Source organism: Scyliorhinus canicula, chromosome 6 (genome assembly GCF_902713615.1).
Source record: "Scyliorhinus canicula chromosome 6, sScyCan1.1, whole genome shotgun sequence".
Classification (NCBI taxonomy): Eukaryota; Metazoa; Chordata; class Chondrichthyes; order Carcharhiniformes; family Scyliorhinidae; genus Scyliorhinus; species Scyliorhinus canicula.
Genome location: NC_052151.1, coordinates 159,824,201 through 159,845,186, shown reverse-complemented (window position 1 = coordinate 159,845,186; position 20,986 = coordinate 159,824,201). Strand labels below are relative to the sequence as shown.

Here is a 20,986-nt window from a genome sequence, read left to right as displayed (position 1 = left end):
CTGTTTAAAATCTTTGGACTTCAGTCATTCTTGAGATAGAGAAGTTGGAAGTTTCTATTTTTGCTGTTACTGCATTGGGAAGCAGCAACTGTTTACTAGAGAAAGGCTTCCAGTAATAATTTAATGAAAAAAGAATTCAAAATCAGAAATTTATTGAAAGCAGTATATCCCATACGTCAACATCTCAGATATTTAGTCTGTTTCTTTTTTTTAAGTCTAAAATGCAAACTATATGTCACTTGATAGCAAGATTTAGAGTACAAATTTATGGCTATGCATGTTTATGTTCTAATTTGAGTGGGAGGAATGGATCCAAATTTTCCCATCCAATGTTGTCTATTATAGTCAATGTGAACAAATCTGTTACCATCCCTGCACTGACTGTAACACCTACAGCAGTTCTTTAGGAGCTAAATAGATTCAAACCAGCAAGGTACACTGTCTAGATTATTATTTGCTTATTGCAGAAATTGTCATAAGGAATACATACGTCCTTGTAGAAATAGGTAAATTAATTCAAAATTGAGGTCAATACCAGTGATGGAAAGTGTCTATTTTAAACTCAGTTATTGTACAGAAGTTTCTTTTAAATTAAAAAAATAGCAGAAGAGATAAATATTACTTTATAAATGGATGCTTGCATACAGATATTGAAGCAATAATGAAATAACGACAGTAAACTACAAAGATATAGCAGAGATGAAGGATGTGATAAAGAAGTGACGATGGAGGTAAAAACAGCAATATCAATAGAAAGTTGTCATTTGACTTCTTTTTAGCTCCCCAAATGCAACTTGCCCAAGGCTAGCTGTCAAGTAGAGCATTCAGCCTTGGCCTACATGTCTTCCTATTGATATTACTGCTGTGTTCCATTTAGTTGCGAGTCAGAGATCCAAGGGTAATGACTTGGAAAATTCTGCTACCCCTCAAAATATCTATCTTTACACTCAGAGAATGAGATCAGTTTCAAAGAGTGATGATGTGACCTATTTGAAGCCTGTCGTCCTTTTGTAGAATCCAAGAGGTAAAGAATATTCAGAATATTATATGGAAAATGTAGAACAAGAAAAGGGCATTTAACCCATCAAGTCTGTTCTTTCTACAAGCTCCACTCAATTTATATTCATGAGAAAGGCGTCAAAACATTTCCAAGGAGATAAAATTGTGGACGTTTCTTGGGTTCTTATATAATTTAAGAGAACTCCCAAGTGCCAATCAGACACTTCCATGTGTATCAGTTACCCAGTTCCATTTCATAGATAGCGTCTTCATGGTCCTTGAGGCACAGGTTCTATCAAATCCCATAAACTATCTCATCCGCTGTGCCTATGCATATTTTTATAACTTGCAGTTTCATTACCCAGATTTTTATCTAGGCGTTTATTAAACGAATAAGTGAAACTAGCATTAACTACGATTTCTTTGAAGAATTCTGCTGCACATAATTTATGAAAAGTCAAAGAGATCTGTTGCATCTGGACTCATCCTTTGAGACATGCTAATTCTGGACAGATGTCCTCTGTTTCTGTGACAAAATCAAATAGCCTGCATGCTACCATGGTCTCTCTGAATTTTAAATCTTGGATTATAACATTAATTAGTCTTCTTTCCCCAGTAAAAACAAACTCTGCTTTCAGAATTTGTCTTCGTAATTTATAGCTCCATGTTCAGAAATTATCATAGAATTGTTATGGGCCAGGATTTAGAGAACTCCAAAGTGTATCATGGAGTTCACCTGACCCACAACTTTTAATAGATTGTGGTATGGGGAGCACACGGCACACTCTACAGGTGTGGTACATAGGAAATGGAAAAGTATTTTTTAAAGCAAAACAATGTTTATTCTATGAACTCAAGTTAACCTTTTTAAAACATACAGTGAATATCTTAGCAACCATCAATTCAAATACAACCCCCAAAGAATACAACATTAAGTAATCCTTAATAACTTCCCAAACAACATCCAGAAGACAGAAGAAACACCTTCTAACAGAAGCACATCAGGTTTACATTCACTACTGAAAACATTTATAATTCTGAATTCACCAAATGATCAAGGGATAGTTTTTTCATGGCAGAGAGATCAACAGTACACCTGCTCTGTCTGGCTTCAGCTCCAACACTGAAAACGAAACTAAAACACACCCTGCAGCAAACAGCCTAAAACGAAAATAAAAAGCTGACAGACAACCCAGCTCCACCCACACTCTGACTTCACTGATAAACACCCATTTCTTAAAGGTACATTTCTTAAACACCCAGTTCTTAAAGGTACTCTCACATGCCAGAATTCACAGTGCAGAAGGAGGCCATTTGGCCCATCGAGTCTGCATCGGCCCTTACAAAGAGCACCCTACTGAAGCCCACATATGTACCCTATCCCCGTAACCCAGTAACCCCCACTTAATATTTTCTGGACACTCAGGGTGATTTAGCATGGCCAATCCACCTAACCTGCACACCTTTGAACTGTGGGAGGAAACCGAAGCACCCGGAGGAAACCCACACAGACACAGGGAGAACGCGTAGACTCCGCACAGACAGTGACCCAGCCGGGAATCGAACCTGGGACCCTGGAGCTGTGAAGCAACTGTGCTAACCACTGTGTTACCATGCTGATCTTCCGCCTTCTAGAACAGCGGTTCCCAACCTTTTCCTTTATAGGTCATCGTCAAAGGCTTTGGCGGACCACAACGTATGCAAGCCGGTTTAAACATCCTTTTTTCCATAGCCGACAGCTGAGGGGAGTCAAACCTATACATAAACAGCTATTAAAGACACAGCTGCTTCCTCTAATTACCTGTGATACACACAAATATATTGCGGATTATATTACAGAAGGATGCTTGTGAAGTAAATGATATTGCAAATAATAATATAAAATCTATATATCCATATGAGCTACACATAAACTGTTTTCCACGAATCACCAGCCGTACTTTCACGGATCACCAGCGGTCCAATATTGGGAACCCACTGTTCTAGAAAGTACAAACAACGTTCTCCCTATGAGCACAAAACTGGATGCAATTGAAATTGAGTTCTGCTGAAAACCTTTTTAGGATGAAAGTAGCTCTGGAAAATGCAATTCTAATTCAAAGTACTGCTGGCTGGAGGAGAAAATAATAGCCAGCAGAATGCATTAAATATCAGTTTTCTAACTGTTGGAGAGTAAGATCTTCCCTCTGTGGGGACACTCTTGCTTCATCACTTGACAAATTACATCCAGAATAACTCCATCACAGACAGCCCATTAAGCTACTTTGATATTGTTTAACCCAGGAAAACAATACTAAAGTCCCGACAATCCATAACCCTAGCCTATAATGTAGGTTCTAGTATCCCTGCACAATCTGTCAGGCCAGTGTAGTTACTGCTGCAAGCCTCACAGAGGAAACAACTTGAATGGCAGACTCATTGTTCCAACAAGAATGGTGCTGCATTTTGTGAAATAAAGAAACCCTTGAGGTTACTACTTTCAGTTGATAAAAATAAGAAGCATTTTGACCGAAGGTTCTCATCGAAACTTACTTCTCCAGTGTACAGTGTCAAAGACGTGCGCACAATTTTAAAGGAACCTGTTTGAGTTATTTATTTAAAGTGTAAGTAATGTGTGTAATCACCAGTTAGAACCCTCGGTCTATAGTGTTGAATGGGGGTGATATATCGACAAATTTATTTGGTCAGATTTGGGTCTGTATCTTAAAATAGCAAGAGCTGCATCAGGCTTCAGCTCCTTGTTGCTGTTCTGATTGGAGCTTCTAAAACACCCTAAAATTGCTGGTGTCATGCAAAAGGTAGAAACTTAAAAGTGAGGTGATATTGAACCTACAATGTTGTGTAAGTAAGCTGCCAACACTGATGAATATTTTGGGCTTGCTTTGCCTATCCTTGTTGTGCCGTTACAGCAATGGAGGCTATCACTTTAAATTGGAATCAAATCCTCATGATTCCACACAGAGCACCTTTACGAGTTGATTCTTTGACAATCTAGTTCAGCAATTTTCTGGCTGATTTAGACATCACATGCATGGCACAGAGTCCTTGAAGGTTTCGTTGCAAAATTAATGGCTTTGTGTGCAAGAATCATTAAAAAAATACAGTGTTTTGATGTTGAGGATTGACTTTTCAATTTTCTAAGGTTTTCCTCTGCAGATAATTCACATGGGATGGGTGAGTGAGAAGCTGCTAGGATCTGATTCCAATCAGCTTTACAAGTTCAAGTTTCTGGGACTGAAGGGTTCATCGCTTCACGTTTTCAACGCTCCACCGGTAAGGGACAGAAACTCTTTAATGTTGTACAGATTTATCATCCTTTTGTTCATATTTTACTCTGAGGCTTAACTTAAAACAATGAGCTTAACTTTGGCACGAGGATCAAAATTAAGTCAAGTGTGTCGATGCTCCTGATAAAATCACCTTTCTCACCATGTTTCCAAATGCTCCAAGCTTAATTTCGAGGAATTTAAAATTTGCCAAGCAGTGGTTACACAGCTTCCGTTTTAAGCTGTGCAGTAAAATATCAAATAATTTCAAAGCAATTGTGTAAAATTATGTTTTTGCACTATTCTCATCCAGTTCCATTTCATTTGGTGTCAGCCTTGGCTCAGTCATAACACTCACCTCTGATTGTGGTCTCAAGATCCACTGAGCGCACAGTTTGGTTGACATTCCAGTATAACACCGAGAGTGTGTTGCAATGTCAGAGGTGCCATTTTGGACAAGACCTTAAATTGCCTCCTTAAATGGATTTTAAAATATTCCTAGCATTATTTTGAAGGAGGAAAATACTCCTGGTGTCCTACCTCAACCAAAATGCGTAAAATCAGGTTTATCTGGCAACTTATCCCATTTCTACTTGTGGAACCTTACTGAGCACACATTGGCGGCCATGTTTCTCTACATGATAAGCATTTTCAAAAGTGCCTAATTCATTTTGAAAGGTGCAACATTAATGCAAATTCTTTATCTCCTGATGACACGGTAGGCTGTAACTTTGTTCCAAATTTAACTTTGTCCCCAGCTGATTATTAATGTATAGCCATAGATGTGTGTTCTGAACCACATTTGCTTTTGGATTGTATTATGCAATATTAATAACTCATGCATTTGTATGAAATACCTTTGACTGCTACTTCAACACTTCAGTTCCCAATAACCAAATCACATTCTCAGAAAAAATTTGCAGAGGGTCAAAAATGATAACGACCTATTGAGGTATTTATTTGAGCATTTCTTATGACATTTTAAGACTTTTACTTACTGTGGTATGCATGCAATCAGTTTACTTCATTGTTATACAAAAGCAAAATACAGTGGTTCCTGGCAATCTGAAATGAGGGGTGCGATTTAACCAAAAAGATTTTAAGTGTGGTAGCGAGCAGGAATTGCCACGGACTTCTCGCGCTAGGCTGATCAAAGTCGTCACTGCAATAAAATGTTAATTGGTCCATTTAACAAGGCCCCACAGGCTTTATATCACCAGCTGATTTATGGAGACCATGCTCGCCTGTCCCCTCGCTAACAAGGGAGAGTGGTACTTAAACCGCTCCTGCACAGTCAACCCCACTAAGCTCGCAGCCATGCCTCCCAGAAGACCAGCCCCACGATTTGGGTGGGTGCACCCCTGGACAGATTACTGGACGTGATCAAGGTCATTCGAGATGCCCTTTCCTTCCCCTCCCCCCCCCCCCCCCCCCCCCCCCCCGAGGTTCATGGAGGATTAGACACAGGGCAGCCAGTGATTAATGAGAGGGAACAGAGAGGTGTGAGAGTTTGTAATGATTTTTATGGATAAGAGGCGTAGACAAATTTGAGGAGGGTGATGGTGAAACGTGGGTGCGGGAGGGCAATAATCTAAGAGGGAGTATGTGTATTGTCTGTTCAGATGGGGTTGTGGGGTCCTGGTGAGAGAGTAATGAGTGAAGCTGCCAGGTGTGTTGAACTGAGGAATGCTGGTCAAGTCAAAGTGTGGTGAAATTGTTATGCCACCCAGCTGTCATGTCCTCCTGAGGCCCAGGATCTGCTTAGTGCTCTGTCTTCAGGCTGGAGGAAGCACACCACTGCTGCTGGCTTCCTCAGTCGCTTAAGACTGTCCACTTCCTCCTGTCCTGGGGAGAGCGTCCTTCACTGCAGCAACTCAAATCCCTCAACAGAGTCTCCGGGTGAGAGTGAGAAACCCAGGAAGCCACTCTCCCAGTCCTCCTCTCCATTCCTCTGGTTGCTGAAGCTTCAAAAACACAAGTCCTGGTGATCCCTTGTAATCCATTAAATTAGAATTATTTTGGCAATATGGACCCATCATCCTGCCTGCCCTTTCTGATTGGTCCAGCTACCTGGAGGCAAGTTACTAACGCTGTAGATGAGTTAAGGAGCCATGTCCAATCTTGCAAATGAGTTCATTTGGTTCCTGACCTGAAAACCGGTTCTGCCATTCTGGCATAAATCAAGTCTGCAGGTTTCCATCCTATATTGGCAATTAAAGAACTGCAGAGTGGGGCAGTTTTGAGGTTGTATTGAGTTTCATCAGTGGACTATGAATAAAAATTTCAATTTCAAAAGCAGTTGTGTCCAAAGTTCTTATGATACAAAAATCTGTATTTCAAATTATTTCCAAGTCTGATTTATCATTTGAACCACAGCTTTCAATCTATCTTAATCATCGCAATGGCAACAGAATTCATGAGCCCAACTTTCCAGTCTTTCTGAAACAATCGACAATCTGCAAGTGGGTTGGGAAGCAGAGGTGACCACTTAATCTATTGGGAAGTCGTGGGATTTGAGAGCCCGTTTCCCCCCTAACTCCTGCACCCCCCACACACACCAGGCCCCCCAATTAGGTCAGGGGTGGGGAAGGGTGATTTTGACCTGCACCCTCAGATAATTAAAGCCCTTAAGAGGCTAGTTAAGAATCACTTACAGATCCCAATCAACCCTTCAATCGACAATGAGGGGGCGGCGCATGCCATGTGGACAAGCTGCCCGGTAAGGCCTGATAGCCTGGGGGTTGACCATCCTGTTCAGCCACCCTGAGCTGGTGGAAAGGGCTGCTGCAGCAGGAAGACTCACCCTACCTTCATCTACCAGACTGCCTGACTGACCGTGGCAAAACTGCCCTATTTACCAGGCTTCTGGGGCCCTCCAGCAAATTTCTCTTCCCGCAGTACCAGCAATGGCCTTGCTGGGACTAAAGAGCTGCTGGCTCTCTAATTGACCAACAGCTTTTAAAGGCACCAGAAGTCTTAACGGCAGGCATGTCAGTGCCAGAATGGGATTAAATCAATTGTAAGGCATTATCAGGTAGGAAGCCGGGTGGACTTGATAGGCAAAGAGCAGTAACCCAGGTAAGCATTTTCTACCTTCCATGTGATTTAAAGTCACCCCCGCCCCAATACCCTACCATCACCATGCACCAGTCCTGTATCCGTGGGATCAAGTTAATACTTTCAGTCAGAAAATGGAAAATTTTAAATATAAGAGTGAACCCGAAGGGCCCAGTCTACAGCTGGGCAGAACGTTGTAACATCATCTGAATGCAATTGGTTTCCAATGTCTTCAGCTGTTGATACAATTCAACTCGACACATATTGATAGATGCACGGAAGATCCTCTTTACAAAATGTGATGTTAATATGTGGGGATCAAAAATACATTCCAAATTGAGCCAATTGAACGAATATATGATTGGGTGTAATTTCCAATCAAGCTCATGTATTTAACATGTGGTATTATATGCTTCCATTTAGGTGGATAATTTCTCATTTAAAATAAATGGGGTGGCCTCTGTATTAAGTCAGTGTATCAACAAATTGGTATGAGCCAGTTAAGTGATTAATAGTACAATTTGCGACTGTTAAAAAAATAACCAATATATCAATTTTTAGGGCTCTTTTCAACCATATCAGCCAAATGAAAGAATGCATTAATGTTGAGTTCAAAACTTGAATTTATTATTCAGTTATTATATTTAAACCATGAGCAGAAATATTTCAAACCACCTAAACAAGACACTGACATTAACTAGTCACAAAAATTTTTAATTATTCACTGATTACAACAAATGTTTTAATGACCCAACAATAATGGGTTTCGTATGAATTTCACCATTTGGGCAATACAATGGCATGAGGTAACGAATAAACTATTACCATCTTACAACCTGTTCTAAGCCAAATGACAAAGATTTCATTTGTTTTCCCAGTGGATAGTAAAATTAGGAAAACTTTTCTTCCATGCATTCACTTTCAAATGACAAATATCTGTTAATTACCCTCTAGTCCCTGCACACAAAAGGGGCACTCAGGTGGAGATTGTCTCCTGGGGCAGGAAGTTTTGGATGGCAGGGTTTCCTGTAGAATTAATGGGGAAGTCATCCACCCCCAGTAGTGACTTCCCCACAGACACTTAATTCTTAGTGGGTGTTAATTGGCTGAGGAGAAAATTTCCGCCCTCATCTGGGAGGAGGAAGTCCCGCTTTAGACAGCTACGGGCCAATCCGATTGTCAGAAACTGCAGTCCCGACAATACCAGGTTCAATCAATGGCCACTGCTGGGACTACAGGTAATCCCTGAAGAAGAGGAGCTAAATGCAGCCGGATTTCAGGTAAATCAGGAATCTTGGCAGAGCCTGGCTGGCAGGCCCCAAAGAGGTGGATGAGGAGTTGAGGGACCTGGTTTGCCAAAGCCTTTCCACAACCTACAAGTCAGAAATGTAATGGAAAAGTTTCTACTTTCCTGCAGGAATGCAGCTCCAACAACACTCAAAAAACTTCCAGGACAAAGCAGCCGGCCTGATTGGCAGCCCTTCCACAAACATTCCCCCATCCATTACCAATGCACAGTGGCAGCAGTATAGACCATCTACAAGATGAACTGCAGGAGCTCACCGAGGCTCATTAGACAGTACATTCCAAACCCACGACCCCGACTATCAAGAAGGACAAGTGCAGCATGGAAACACCATCACCTGGAAATTCCCATCCAAGTCACTCACCATTCTGACTTTTAAATATGTCTCAGTTCCGTCACTGTCACTGGGTCAAAGGTCTGGAACTTCCTCCCGAACAGCATTGTGGGTGTACCTGCAATGCATGGACTGCAGCGGTTCAGGAAGGCAGGCCCCCACCACCTCCTCGATGGAAATTAGCGATGAGCAATAAATGCTGGCCCAGTCAGCGGCGCCCACATCCCGTCAACAAATGTTTGCTGCTTTCCGTCTCCCTCCTTTCTACGTTGCTTATTTAAAAATCTGTTAGAACCTTTTCAGAACCTGCAGAATTGTGGAAAATTACAAATAGTTCATGTACTACCTCAGCAGCCACTTCTTTTCAGACCCTCGGATATAGACCACCAGGCCCGACCGAATTTTCAGCCTCTAGTTCTAACAGTTATTCAGTTCCCTTTTCCTGATGATTGTCATTATTTTACATTTCTCCTTTCCACCTCTAGATTTTTAAGTATTTCTGGGATGTGCCTTCTACAGTGAGGACAGATGCAAAATATCTGTTCAATGCTTTTGCTATGCCCTTATTTTCCATTACTCTCCCTTTCTAAAAGACCAACACTCAGTTGTCCCTTTCTTTATTAAATACTTGCAGAAACCCTTACTATTTATTATATATTATATTTCTAGCTAGCTTTATCTCATAGCTTAATTTCTCTCTCATATCTTTTGCATTGTTTGCTGGTTTTAGAATTCTGTCCAGTTTTCTGACCTACCAACTAATCTTCACAGAATTGTAATTTTTTTCTTTCAATTTGATGCTATCGTTATCATTAGCCATTGTGCATCTATCTCATAGAGCCTTTATTCCTCACTGGAATATATTTTTGATAAGAATTATGAAATCTTTCTTTAAATGCAAGTTATGCATCTCTATGGTCCTACCCTTTATGAACTCATCTCCCAGGCTACCATTGCCAATCTGATTTTCCAATCTATGTGCAGATTCAAATCGACCAAGATTATTCCTGAAGCTTTCCTATAAGACCCATAATTTATTTCTGTATTAGTCATCTTACAATGTTGTTACTGTTAGGTGACGTCTAAACTACTCCCTTTGCTATTTCCTATCTCTACCCAAACTTACTCTACATCTTGATCTTTAGAACTAAGGTTATCTGTTACTATTGTACTAATGTCATATTTATTATCAGTGCCATCCCATCACCTTTTCCTAACTTCCTGTCCTTCCATGTCAATGACCCATTAATATTCTAATCCCAGCTTGGTCACCTTGCAGCCATGTCTGTATTGGCTATATGGTCATTTAGATTTATTTCTATTTATGCTGACAATTACTTTGATTTGTGACGAATGCACTGCTCATTCAGATACAGAGCCTTTAGTACTTTTGCAAACTCTGGCATTATCATCTGGTGCACTCGTAAGTTTGTATGCTCAGTCCCTTCCTGCCATGCTCTCATTTTCATTACCCTTATTGTTTCCTTGCCCTATTACCTCATATTTTCCCTTTAATCTACCACATGTTCCGCATGTGATCCTCTTCTCCACTATTTACTTTAAAGTCCTAACCATCCTAGTTAACCAGAACACTGAGTATTATGCATCAGTATTCACAAAAGAGAAGGACATAGTGAATGATGAGTCTAGGGAAGGCTGTGTAGATATTCTGGATCATGTCGATATCAAAAAGGAGGAGGTGTTGTGCATCTTAAAAATCAATAAGGTAGATAAGTCCCCAGCGCCTGATGGGATCTACCTCAGAATACTGAGGGGGGCAAGGGAGGAAATTACTGGAGCCTTGACAGAAATCTTTGTATCCTCATTGGCTACAGGTGAGGTCCCAGAGGACTGGAGAATAGCCAAAGTTGTTCTTTGTTTAAAAAGGGTAGCAAGGATAATCCAGGAAATTATAGGTTGTTGAGCTATTCTCAAATTATAGGTGGTAGAGAAATTATTAGAAAAGATTTTTAGGGACAGGATTTACTCAGACTTGAAAACAAATGGACTTATTAACGATAGGCTGCATAGTTTTGTGAAGGGTAGGTCATGTCTCATTAACAATCTAGGTTTTGAGGAAATTACGAAAATGATTGATGAAGGAAGGGCAGTGGATGTTGTCTACATGGACTTCTGTAAAGCGTTTGACAAAGCCTCATGGCAGACTGCTACAAAAGATGAAGTCACATGGGATCAAAGGTGAGCTGGCAAGATGGATACAGAACAGGCTTGATCATAGAAGATAGCGGTGGAAGATGCTTTTCTGAATGGAAGGCTGTGACTACTGGTATGCAGGGATCAGTGCTGGGACCTTTGAAGTTTGTAATATATATAAATGATTCAGAGGAAAATGTAACTGGTCAGATTAGTACGTTTGTGGATGACACAAAGATTGGTGGAGTTGCGGATAATGAAGATGACTGTCGGAGGATACAGCAGGATATAGATCGGTTAGAGACTTGCGCAGGGAAATGGCAGATGGAGGTTAATCTGGACAAATGTGAGGTAATGCATTTTGGAAAGTCTGATACAGGTGGGATATCTACAATAAATGGCAGAACCCCTTGGAGTATTGACAGGCAGAGAGACCTGGGCATACATATCCATAGATCACTGAAAGTGGCAACATGGTGGTGAAGGTAATCAAGAAGTCATACGGCATGGTTCCTTCATCAGCCGGGGCATCGAGAATACAAATTGGTAAGTCATGCTGCAGCTATACAGCACCTTAGTTAGGCCACTTTTGGAATATTGCAGGCAATTCTGGTCGTCACACTACAAGGTGGATGTCGATGCTTTGGAGAGGGTACAGAAGAGGTTTACCAGGATGATGCCTGGTCTGGAGGATATTAGCTATGAGGAGAGATTAGATAAACACGGATTGTTTTCACTGGAATGAAGGAGGTTTTGGGACGACCTGATAGAAGTTTACAAACTTATGAGTAGCATGGACAGACTGGATAGTCAGATACTTTCTCTCAGGGTGGACAAGTCAATTACTGGAGACATAGGTTTAAGCTGCGAGGGGGAAAGTTTAGAGGAGAGTTTTTTTATACAGAAGGTGGTGAGTGCCTGGAACGTGCTGCCATGGGAGGTGGTAGAAACAGATACAATAGTGACATTTAAGAGGCATCTTGACGAATACATGAATAGGATGGGAATAGAGGGATATAGACCCCGGAAGTGCAGAGGTTTTAGTTTAGACCAGCATCATGACCGGCGCATGTTTGGAGTGATGAAGAGCCTGGGCGCGATTCTCCGCTCCCCATGCCGGGTGGAAGAATCGCGGGAGCGCCGGGCAACTCATTTCATGCCCCCCTGGCACCCCCCGCGATTCTCCCACCCCTCGCTTGGAAGAATCGCCGCTCGCCGTTTTTCACGGTGACCAACGATTCTCTGACGCGGATGGGCCGAGCGGCCTGCCGTTCGCGACCGTTTCACGACGGCGGCAACCACACCTGGTCGCTGCCGTCGTGAACATGGGTGCCAAAGGCCCGTTTGAAGCTTGTGGGGGACGGAGAGGGGAGTGAGCACCACGGCGTGCTCGGGAGGGGACTGGCCCGCGATCGGTGCCCATCGATCGTCGAGCCGGCGTCTCAAAGCGACGCACTCTTTCCCCTCCGCCGCCCCGCAAGGTCAAGCCGCCACGTTCTGCGGGGCAGCGGAGGGGAAGACGGCCACCGCGCATGCGCGGGTTTGAGCCGTCAGCCGTCGTGACGTCAGCCGCGCATGCACGGGTTGGAGCCGGCCAACCTGCGCATGCGCAGCTGATGTCACATAGGCGCCGCCGTCACGTAATTCTCGGCGCGCCGCCTTGACGCAAGCGTCAAGGCCCGGCCGCCGAGAATAACGGAGCGACGCTCCTAGCCCCCCGGGTGGGCATGAATACGGTGAGAGGAGCGGCCTCCAAGGCCGTCGTGAAACTCGGCCGAGTTCACGACGGCTTTCCCAAATTTTCCCAGGAGCGGAGAATTCCGCCCCCTGTTCCTGAGCTGTACTGTTCTAGTGCTTTGTTGGTCTCAGCACATTAAGGTGAGGACCATATTAGCAGTATAGTTCTCATTTTTCCCAGTACTGTGTCGGCCCCATGAATCAAAACCCTTTCTTTATTTTTAATTCATTCAGATTTAGATTTAGATTTATTGTCACGGGTACCAGGGTAAAGTGAGAAGCATTGTTCTGCGTCCAGTCCAGGTAGATCGTTCCATACCTGAAATTCATAGGACATGCGATAAATACAAAATGTATAGACATAGACACTGGTGTCATAATATACACATCAGTATATAACGGTGCAGACACACACTGACTGACACACTGCAAGACTAATCAACACACACAACACAGCAGCCAATCACCAGTTATGGCACGCTCACTATAAAGCCAGAGGGCACTAGTTTTCCCGCTCATTCGGGATGCAGCCTCTGAGATGGACAGAGCTCGCAGCTAGTAGCACAAACCTTCACCATGTGCGAACAGTTTAGACTGGTCAGAATAGGCATAGGTCTTCAGTTAATCTAACATAGTGTCGACCCACAGTGCAAGTATGTTCAACAGTTAGCTTAATAAAATAGTGTTGTACTATTACAAGTGTTGGTAGCCTATCTATGTTACTGCTAAGGTAAACGCAGTCTCCACAGATCCAGAATACCCAACACATCATGGTACCAGTACGTGATGTTAGAATTTATTAGACCTACCTTCAAGTTATCTGCCTTCGACCAGCAATCAGCCATCCTGCAATATGGACAGCGTCTGCCCCCCACCGCCGCTCCGCATCACCGGAAACCTCGGGGCCAACTGGATAATCTTTAAACAACGATTCCAGCTTTACCTTGAAGCCACAGACCTGGAAGCTGCTTCAGACGCCAGGACGATCGCTCTCTTCCTCTCCACAGCCGGGGACCATGCCATCCACATCTTCAACTTTCTCACTTTTGCTGAAGGTGAAGACAAGTCCAAATTCAAGACGGTCCTCCTCAAATTTGACAGTCACTGTGACATCGAGGCAAATGAAAGTTTTGAGCGCTATGCCTTCCAACAGCGTTTTCAGAGTAAGGATGAACCTTTTCAATCCTTCCTCATCCACCTCCGCATCCTTGCACAGTTCTGTAATTACGGATCCACCTCCGACTCAATGATACGCGACCAGATCGTTTTCGGTGTACAGTCAAACCCCCATGCCAGCAGCTCCTCAAGGTTAAACAGCTCACCCTTGCGATTGCCATCGAGACCTGCGTTCTGCATGAACACGACACTAACCGATACTCGCACATTCAAGCGGCTGAAACGGAGCAGCAAGGTCCCCACAAGGCAGAACGGGTGCAAGCAATCAGGAACCTGGTCAAGAAGACTACAGAGTTCCAATGGCTACCCGCCCACGAACACGAATGGCGGGAACTCAGGGCGAAGCTGACCACGGCCTCGGTGTTGGCATTTTTTGATCCGGCCAAAGAAACAAAGATTTCCACGGATGCCAGTCAATCCAGCATTGGAGCACTGCTCCTTCAACGTGATGATGCCTCATCATGGGCTCCTGTTGCTTATGCGTCATGTGCAATGACGCCCACCGAACAGCGCTATGCGCAAATTGAAAAAGAGTGCCTGGGCCTTCTTACCGTAGTCATTAAATTCCAACCAATGTCTATGGACTCCCGAAGTTCACAGTCGAAACAGACCACAGACCGCTGGTCAATATAATTCAAAAAGACCTTAACGACATGACGCCTCACATGCAGCGCATTCTCCTTAACCGCTCACGGTCATGTCCAACAATGGCCCGTTACGACTTTGAGCTCGTCTACACCCCGGGCAAGGAGCTCATCATCGCTCACGCCCTCTCCCTGTCTGTCACCACACCCTGCGACCCAGCGGGATTTGTTTGCCAGGTTGATGCTCATGTGGCATTCGCTGCATCCAATATGCCCGCCACGGATGAACGACTCATCCAGATTCGTCGTGAGACGGCCGACGATCCCCTGCTACAATGTGTCATGCGCCACCTAACTGACGGGTGGCTCAAGGGCCAATGCCTTCAATTCTATAATGTTAAAGATGACCTGCCGGTAGTAGACAGGATTCTTCTCAAGCTGGACCGTATTGTCATCCCGCACAGGATGCGCAACCTTGTCCTCGAGCAGCTCCATGAGGGCCACCTGGGAGTGGAGAAATACCACCGACGGGGCCGTGAGGCAGTGTACTGGCCTGGAATTAACGAGGACATAGCTAATGCCGTGCTCAACTGCCCAACATGTCGGCGATTCCAGCCTGCGCAACCAAGGGAAACCTTGCAACCCCATGATTTAGTCACGTCCTCATTGTGGATTATTTATCGAACTACCCGGAGGTGGTAAGGTTGCAGAACCTCACCTCAGCTGCGGTCATTTGTGCGTGTAAGGAAACCTTCACTCAGCACGTCATCTTGCTCACGGTCATGTCCGACAATGGCCCCTGTTTTGCCAGTCAGGCATCGTCCAACTTTGCCAGACGGTACAACTTCACACATGTCACGTCCAGTCCCCTTTACCCCCAATCCAATGGTAAAGCAGAGAAGGGAGTGCACATCGTAAAAAGGCTCCTGTGCAAGCCGGCCGATGCTGGTTCTGATTTTTATCTAGCATTGCTTTCCTACTGCTCCGCCCCTTTGTCCACCGATCTGTCACTGGCTCAACTACTCATGAATCGCACGCTGCGGACGACGGAGCCGTCCATCCATGTCCCGGACCTGGACCACGTTCTGGTCCTTCGCCGGATGCAGCTGTCTCAGGCCCAGCACAAATTGGCCTACGACCCCCGTGCCATGGATCTCCCTGCTCTGACTCCCAATGACAACGTCTGTGACCAACTTCCAGATGGTGGCTGGTCTGCCACCGCTGTGGTACTCAGACAAATGGCCCCCCGTTCATTCTTGGTTTGTCTACCGGACGGCTCTCTTCTGCGCCGAAATAGGTGGGCACTGCGACTCCTTCCGCGCTCGCCACGTGATCTTCAGGTCCTGCCTCGCCATCACGATGACCCCATTATGGACTTTGCAGATCTCCCTTTCACTCTGCCACCCTCCGACTCTGACACAGTCCAGCCCGTTCCAGAACCAGCGGCTCTTGACCCACCCTTGAGGAGGTCAACCAGAATTCGTCGCCCACCTCAGAGACTAAGGGCAAAATTCTCCCCCCCCCCCCACGACGGGTGGGAGAATAGGGGGAGGGCCTTCCCGACTTTTTTGACGCCCTCCCGCTATTCTCCCCCCCCCCCGCCGAAATCCCGACAAGAATCGCTGCCGCCGTTTTTTTACGGCCGGCAGCGATTCTCAGCTGTTAGATGGGCCGAAGTCCCAGCCCTTTACGACCTTTTTACGAACGGCAAACACACCTGGTCCTGCCGTTCGTAAAAACTTCGTGACAAACTCGCAAAAAATAACCATGGCACCGATTGGCACGGCAGTACCACGGCCGTGCCAAGGGTGCCATGGGCCCGCGATCGGTGCCCACCGATCGCGGGCAGCGGGCCCGATGCCCGCGCACTATTTGTCTTTCCGCCGCCCCGCAGTATCAATACGCGGGGCGGCTGAGGGGCAACCCGGCCCGCGCATGCGCGGGTTTCGCGCAAAAACGCGATGCCGTCACCCGCGCATGCGCGGGTGGAGTCTTCCCACCTGCGCATGCGCGGCTGACGTCATATGACGCGTCAGCCGGCGCTAACTCCGGCAAGCGGGCTTAACGATTTTCGTTAAGCCCGACTTGTCGGAGCCTACGGCGTCGGGCTGCTAGCCCCGACGGGGGACCAGAATCGGTCCCCCGTCGGGAAGGGGCGCGCTGCCGTAAAACCCGCCCGGGTTTTACGGCAGTTTTACGATTTCTCCCGTTTTGGGAGAATTTCGCCCTAAATTTATTAATTATCTGAATTCATGCACTCTCTAAATTGTTTCGCTGCTCTGTTTAATCAACTCACTGGTTTGAACATATTGTTGTTCTAGTTACTATTTTGTTGCATACTGTCCATCTGCACTCGACACCTTCCAATGTAAATAGCTTAGTGTTTATGTACATAGTCTTGTAAATATGCTTGTACATGCCACATGTAGTTAGGAACACTCTCATCATACATTATTTATCACCATGAAAACACATTTTTTTATAAAAGGGGATGTCATAATATACACACCAGTATATAATGGTGCAGAGACACACACTGACTGACACACAGCAAGACCAATCAACACACACAACACAGCAGCCAATCACCAGTTAGGGCACGCTCACTATAAAGCCAGAGGGCACTAGTTTTCCCGCTCATTCGGGATGCAGCCTCTGAGAAAGACAGAGCTCGCAGCTTGTAGCACAAACCTTCACCATGTGCTAACAGTTTAGACTGGTCAGGATAGGCATAGGTCTTCAGTTAATCTAACATAGTGTCGACCCACAGTGCAAGTATGTTCAACAGTTCTTAGTTTAGTAAAATAGTGTTGTACTGTTACAAGTGTTGGTTTTATTTTCAGAATCAGGCAATAGCACATTGTTAGTTCCATGAACTTTCTGTTTTTGTGAACAGATGTGGTTGCAGATTCTCTGCATGGTTCTTCATCCACTTTCCTCTTCATTTTCAAAAGGAATTGATCACTAATTATTTCATCTCCTTTGTTATTTCATTCCTTTCTCTTGAAGAGGCACTGTGAATCTTTAAAGGGCCGTTTGCTTGGTGCCATTTCACAATCGTTGCTGTCGTCATCCCGAATAGCTGATAACATGCTGTGGTGCATATTTTCTCCTCAAGTCAGGCATTCTTTGGGAAATATTTGGTCCTGAATTGGATGGCAAGGGAATTACTTTGCAGTGCTCCAACTGTGACATGTGGCAGATCTGTGACGCTTCCAGTGTTCCGGTTGACTACATCTGCAGTAAGTGTAACCAATGGCACTTCCAGCACTCCAGTCGACTACATCTGCAGCAAGTGTAACCAATGGCAACTCCTCAGACCACGTGGTTCGGTTCGAGCAGCAATTGGATGCACTTAGGAGCATGCAGGTGGCTGAAAGCATCAAAGATAGGAGTTATAGAGATGTCGTCACACCCAAGTTGCAGGCAGAGAGATGGGTGACCATCAGAAAGGGCAGGCAGTCAGTACAGGAATCCCCTGTGGCTGTCCCCCTCTCGAACAGATATACCGCTTTGGATACTGTTGGGGGGAATAGCCGACCAGGGGAAAACAGCAGCAGTCAGAGCAGTGGCATCACAGCTGGCTCTGATGTTCGGCAGGGAGGGTCAAAGCGCAGAACAGCAATAGTCATCGGGGACTCTATAGTCAGGGGCACAGATAGGTGCTTCTGTGGACATGAAAGAGACTTCAGGATGGTATGTTGCCTCCCTGGTGCCAGGGTCCAGGATGTCTCCGAACAGGTAGCAGGCATCCTGAAGGGGAGGGCAAACAGGCAGACGTCATTGTACATACTGGTACTAATGACATAGGCAGGAAGGGGCATGAGGTCCTGCAGCAGGCATTCAGGGAGCTAGCAGAAAGTTAAAAGACAGCACCTCTAGGGTTGTAATCTCAGGATTACTCCCTGTGCCACGTGCCAGTCAGGCTAGAAATAGGAAGATAGAGCAGCTAAACACGTGGCTAAACAGCTGGTGTAGGAGGGAGGGTTTCCGTTATCTGAACCACTGGGTGCTCTTCCGGGGCAGGTGTGACCTGTATAAGAAGGACGGGTTGCATCTAAACTGGAGAGGCATAAATATCCTGGCCGTGAAGTTTGCTCGTGTCACATGGGAGGGTTTAAACCAGTATGGCGACGGGGGGCGGGGGGGGGGGGGGGGGGGGGGGGTACTGGATATAAATGATTTGGAGGAAAATGCAACTGGTCTGATTAGATTAGTAGGTTTGTAGATGACACAGAGGTAAGTGGAATTACGGATAGCGGTGAGGACTGTCAGAGGATACAGTAGCATTTAGATTGTTTGGAGACTTGGGCGGAGAGATGGCAGATGGAGTTTAATCCGGAAAAATGTGAGGTAATGCATTTTGGAAGGTCTAATGCAGGTAGGGAATATACAGTGAATAGTAGAACCCTCAAGAATATTAACAGTCAGAGAGATCTAGGTGTACAGGTCCACAGGTCACTGAAAGGGGCAACACAGGTGGACATGGTTGTCGAGAAGGCATACGGCATGCTTGCCTTCATTGGCCGGGCTATTGAGTATAAGAATTGGCAAGTCATGTTGCAGCTGTATAGAACCTTAGTTAGGCCACACTTGGAGTATAGTGTTCAATTCTGGTCGCCACACTATCAGAAGGATGTGGAGGCTTTAGAGAGGGTGCAGAAGAGATTTACCAGGATGTTGTCTGGTTTGGAGGGCATTAGCTGTGAGGAGAGGTTGAATAAACTCGGTTTGTTCTCACTGGAACGACAGAGGTTGAGGGGTCACCTGAGAGAGGTCTACAAAATTATGAGGGGCATAGACAGAGTGGATAGTCAGAGGCTTTTTCCCAGGGTCAATTACTGGGGGCTTATGTTTAATGTGTGAGGGGCAAGGTTTAGAGGACATGTAAGTCAATTTTTATTATACAGAGGGTACTGGATGCCTGGAACTCGCTGGCAGAGTAGGTGGTGGAAGCAGGGGTGATGGTGACGTTTAAGGGGTATATTGACAAATACATGAATAGGATGGGAATAGAGGGATACGGACCCAGGAAGTGCAGAAGATTTTAGTTTAGATGGGCACCATGGTCGGCACAGGCTTGGAGGGCCGAAGAGCCTGTTCCTGTGTTGTACGTTTCTTTGTTCTTTGTACTGCAAGAGTGTGTCTGTTCGGAAAGTCCAATTCATTTTCTCCTTGTGATTTGCTGCCTTCTTCCTTGCTCTGGAAGAATTACTTGCCATCTATTCAAGATCAGTTCGTGACACGTCTATTTGGTAGCAGTTGTTTAACATTTATTCATAATCAGACCCTCAATCGGATTCAGAAGTCTAGTCTGAATCTTCATAACTGTTAGATTCGGACTCCTCTTTCCGAGGATCACCTTCTGTTTTGGAGTTCTCAGAGTCTGGTTATCTACTATATTTGATCTATGACAAATTTCTGAGAGGCATCATTCTCGTAGAGGTAATTTAGTCAGTATCTGTGGAGTCAAATTCATTATCATTGTCATTTGATGTGTATTTAATGTCTTTCAAAAATTCTTTCTCTGTGTCATTTAATGGCTAATGAGTTTTCCTACTTCTCACCTGTCCAGCCATTGGTATGACATGTGATATCTGCAGTACTTCCCTTCAACCTTCGTAATCATGGGTGAAGCTACAACCCTCACTCCTGCCAAATCATTCTTGAAAAGTAAATCTACTCCATCCACTGGCAACTCTATAACCACTCCGACAACTACTGGACCTCACACTGAATCACACTCCAATTGTACTTTATACAATGGAACTGGGATATAATCTCTACCTATCCCATTCAGTAATACCTTAGCTTTCATTGAACTCTCTTGAGGGAAAACAAAATCCCTCTCCATTAAGAGAGTTTGAGTAACACCTGTGACCCTTCAAATAGTTATGGAGTTGGCTGCTTCAGTGGAGGGAAATGGAGTAATCTTCCCCTTCAACAAAAATCCTTAATATCTCTCAGCTACCTCATTCATTATACCTGCTCCCACGGCAGTGTTAAATTCAGGTCTCCTAAGTCCACTTAGAGCTACAGTCTGCCCCATAGTATCCTCCACTGTTTTTCCCTTTTCAGAATCCTCCTTATGAACTCTAACAAGTCCCATGGGCTTTCCTTGCAACTTCTAACACGCTGAAGGAACGTGTCCCACCTTATTACAATGGTTACACCTCGGCTTTCAAGTCTCACCTTCACCCTCAGTACCTTCCTTCTTTGTCTTAGGAGGAGCCTCGGGGAATTCCAAGCTATCCATTCATTGCTCCTTGTCTAGCGGTCTTCACCCTCTGGTCTTGAACATGGGTTATCACAGAAATTAGGGAATTCTTAAATTCTTCTCAGCAAAGGACCTCTCTCAGAGTCTTATCAGTAG

General features: G+C 44.9%; 1 protein-coding gene across 7 annotated transcripts in view; it reads left to right on the top strand.

Moving 5' to 3' along the window:
* The window catches only part of sntg2 (syntrophin, gamma 2), a 1,464,242-nt gene that overhangs the window by 1,356,036 nt on the left and 87,220 nt on the right, over positions 1-20,986 (top strand). For all 7 annotated transcript variants that reach the window (XM_038800365.1, XM_038800367.1, XM_038800366.1 and 4 more), the window contains one exon: positions 4,156-4,272. In XM_038800365.1, the coding sequence (XP_038656293.1) occupies positions 4,156-4,272 (117 nt within the window). The remainder of the gene's footprint in view (positions 1-4,155; positions 4,273-20,986) is intronic.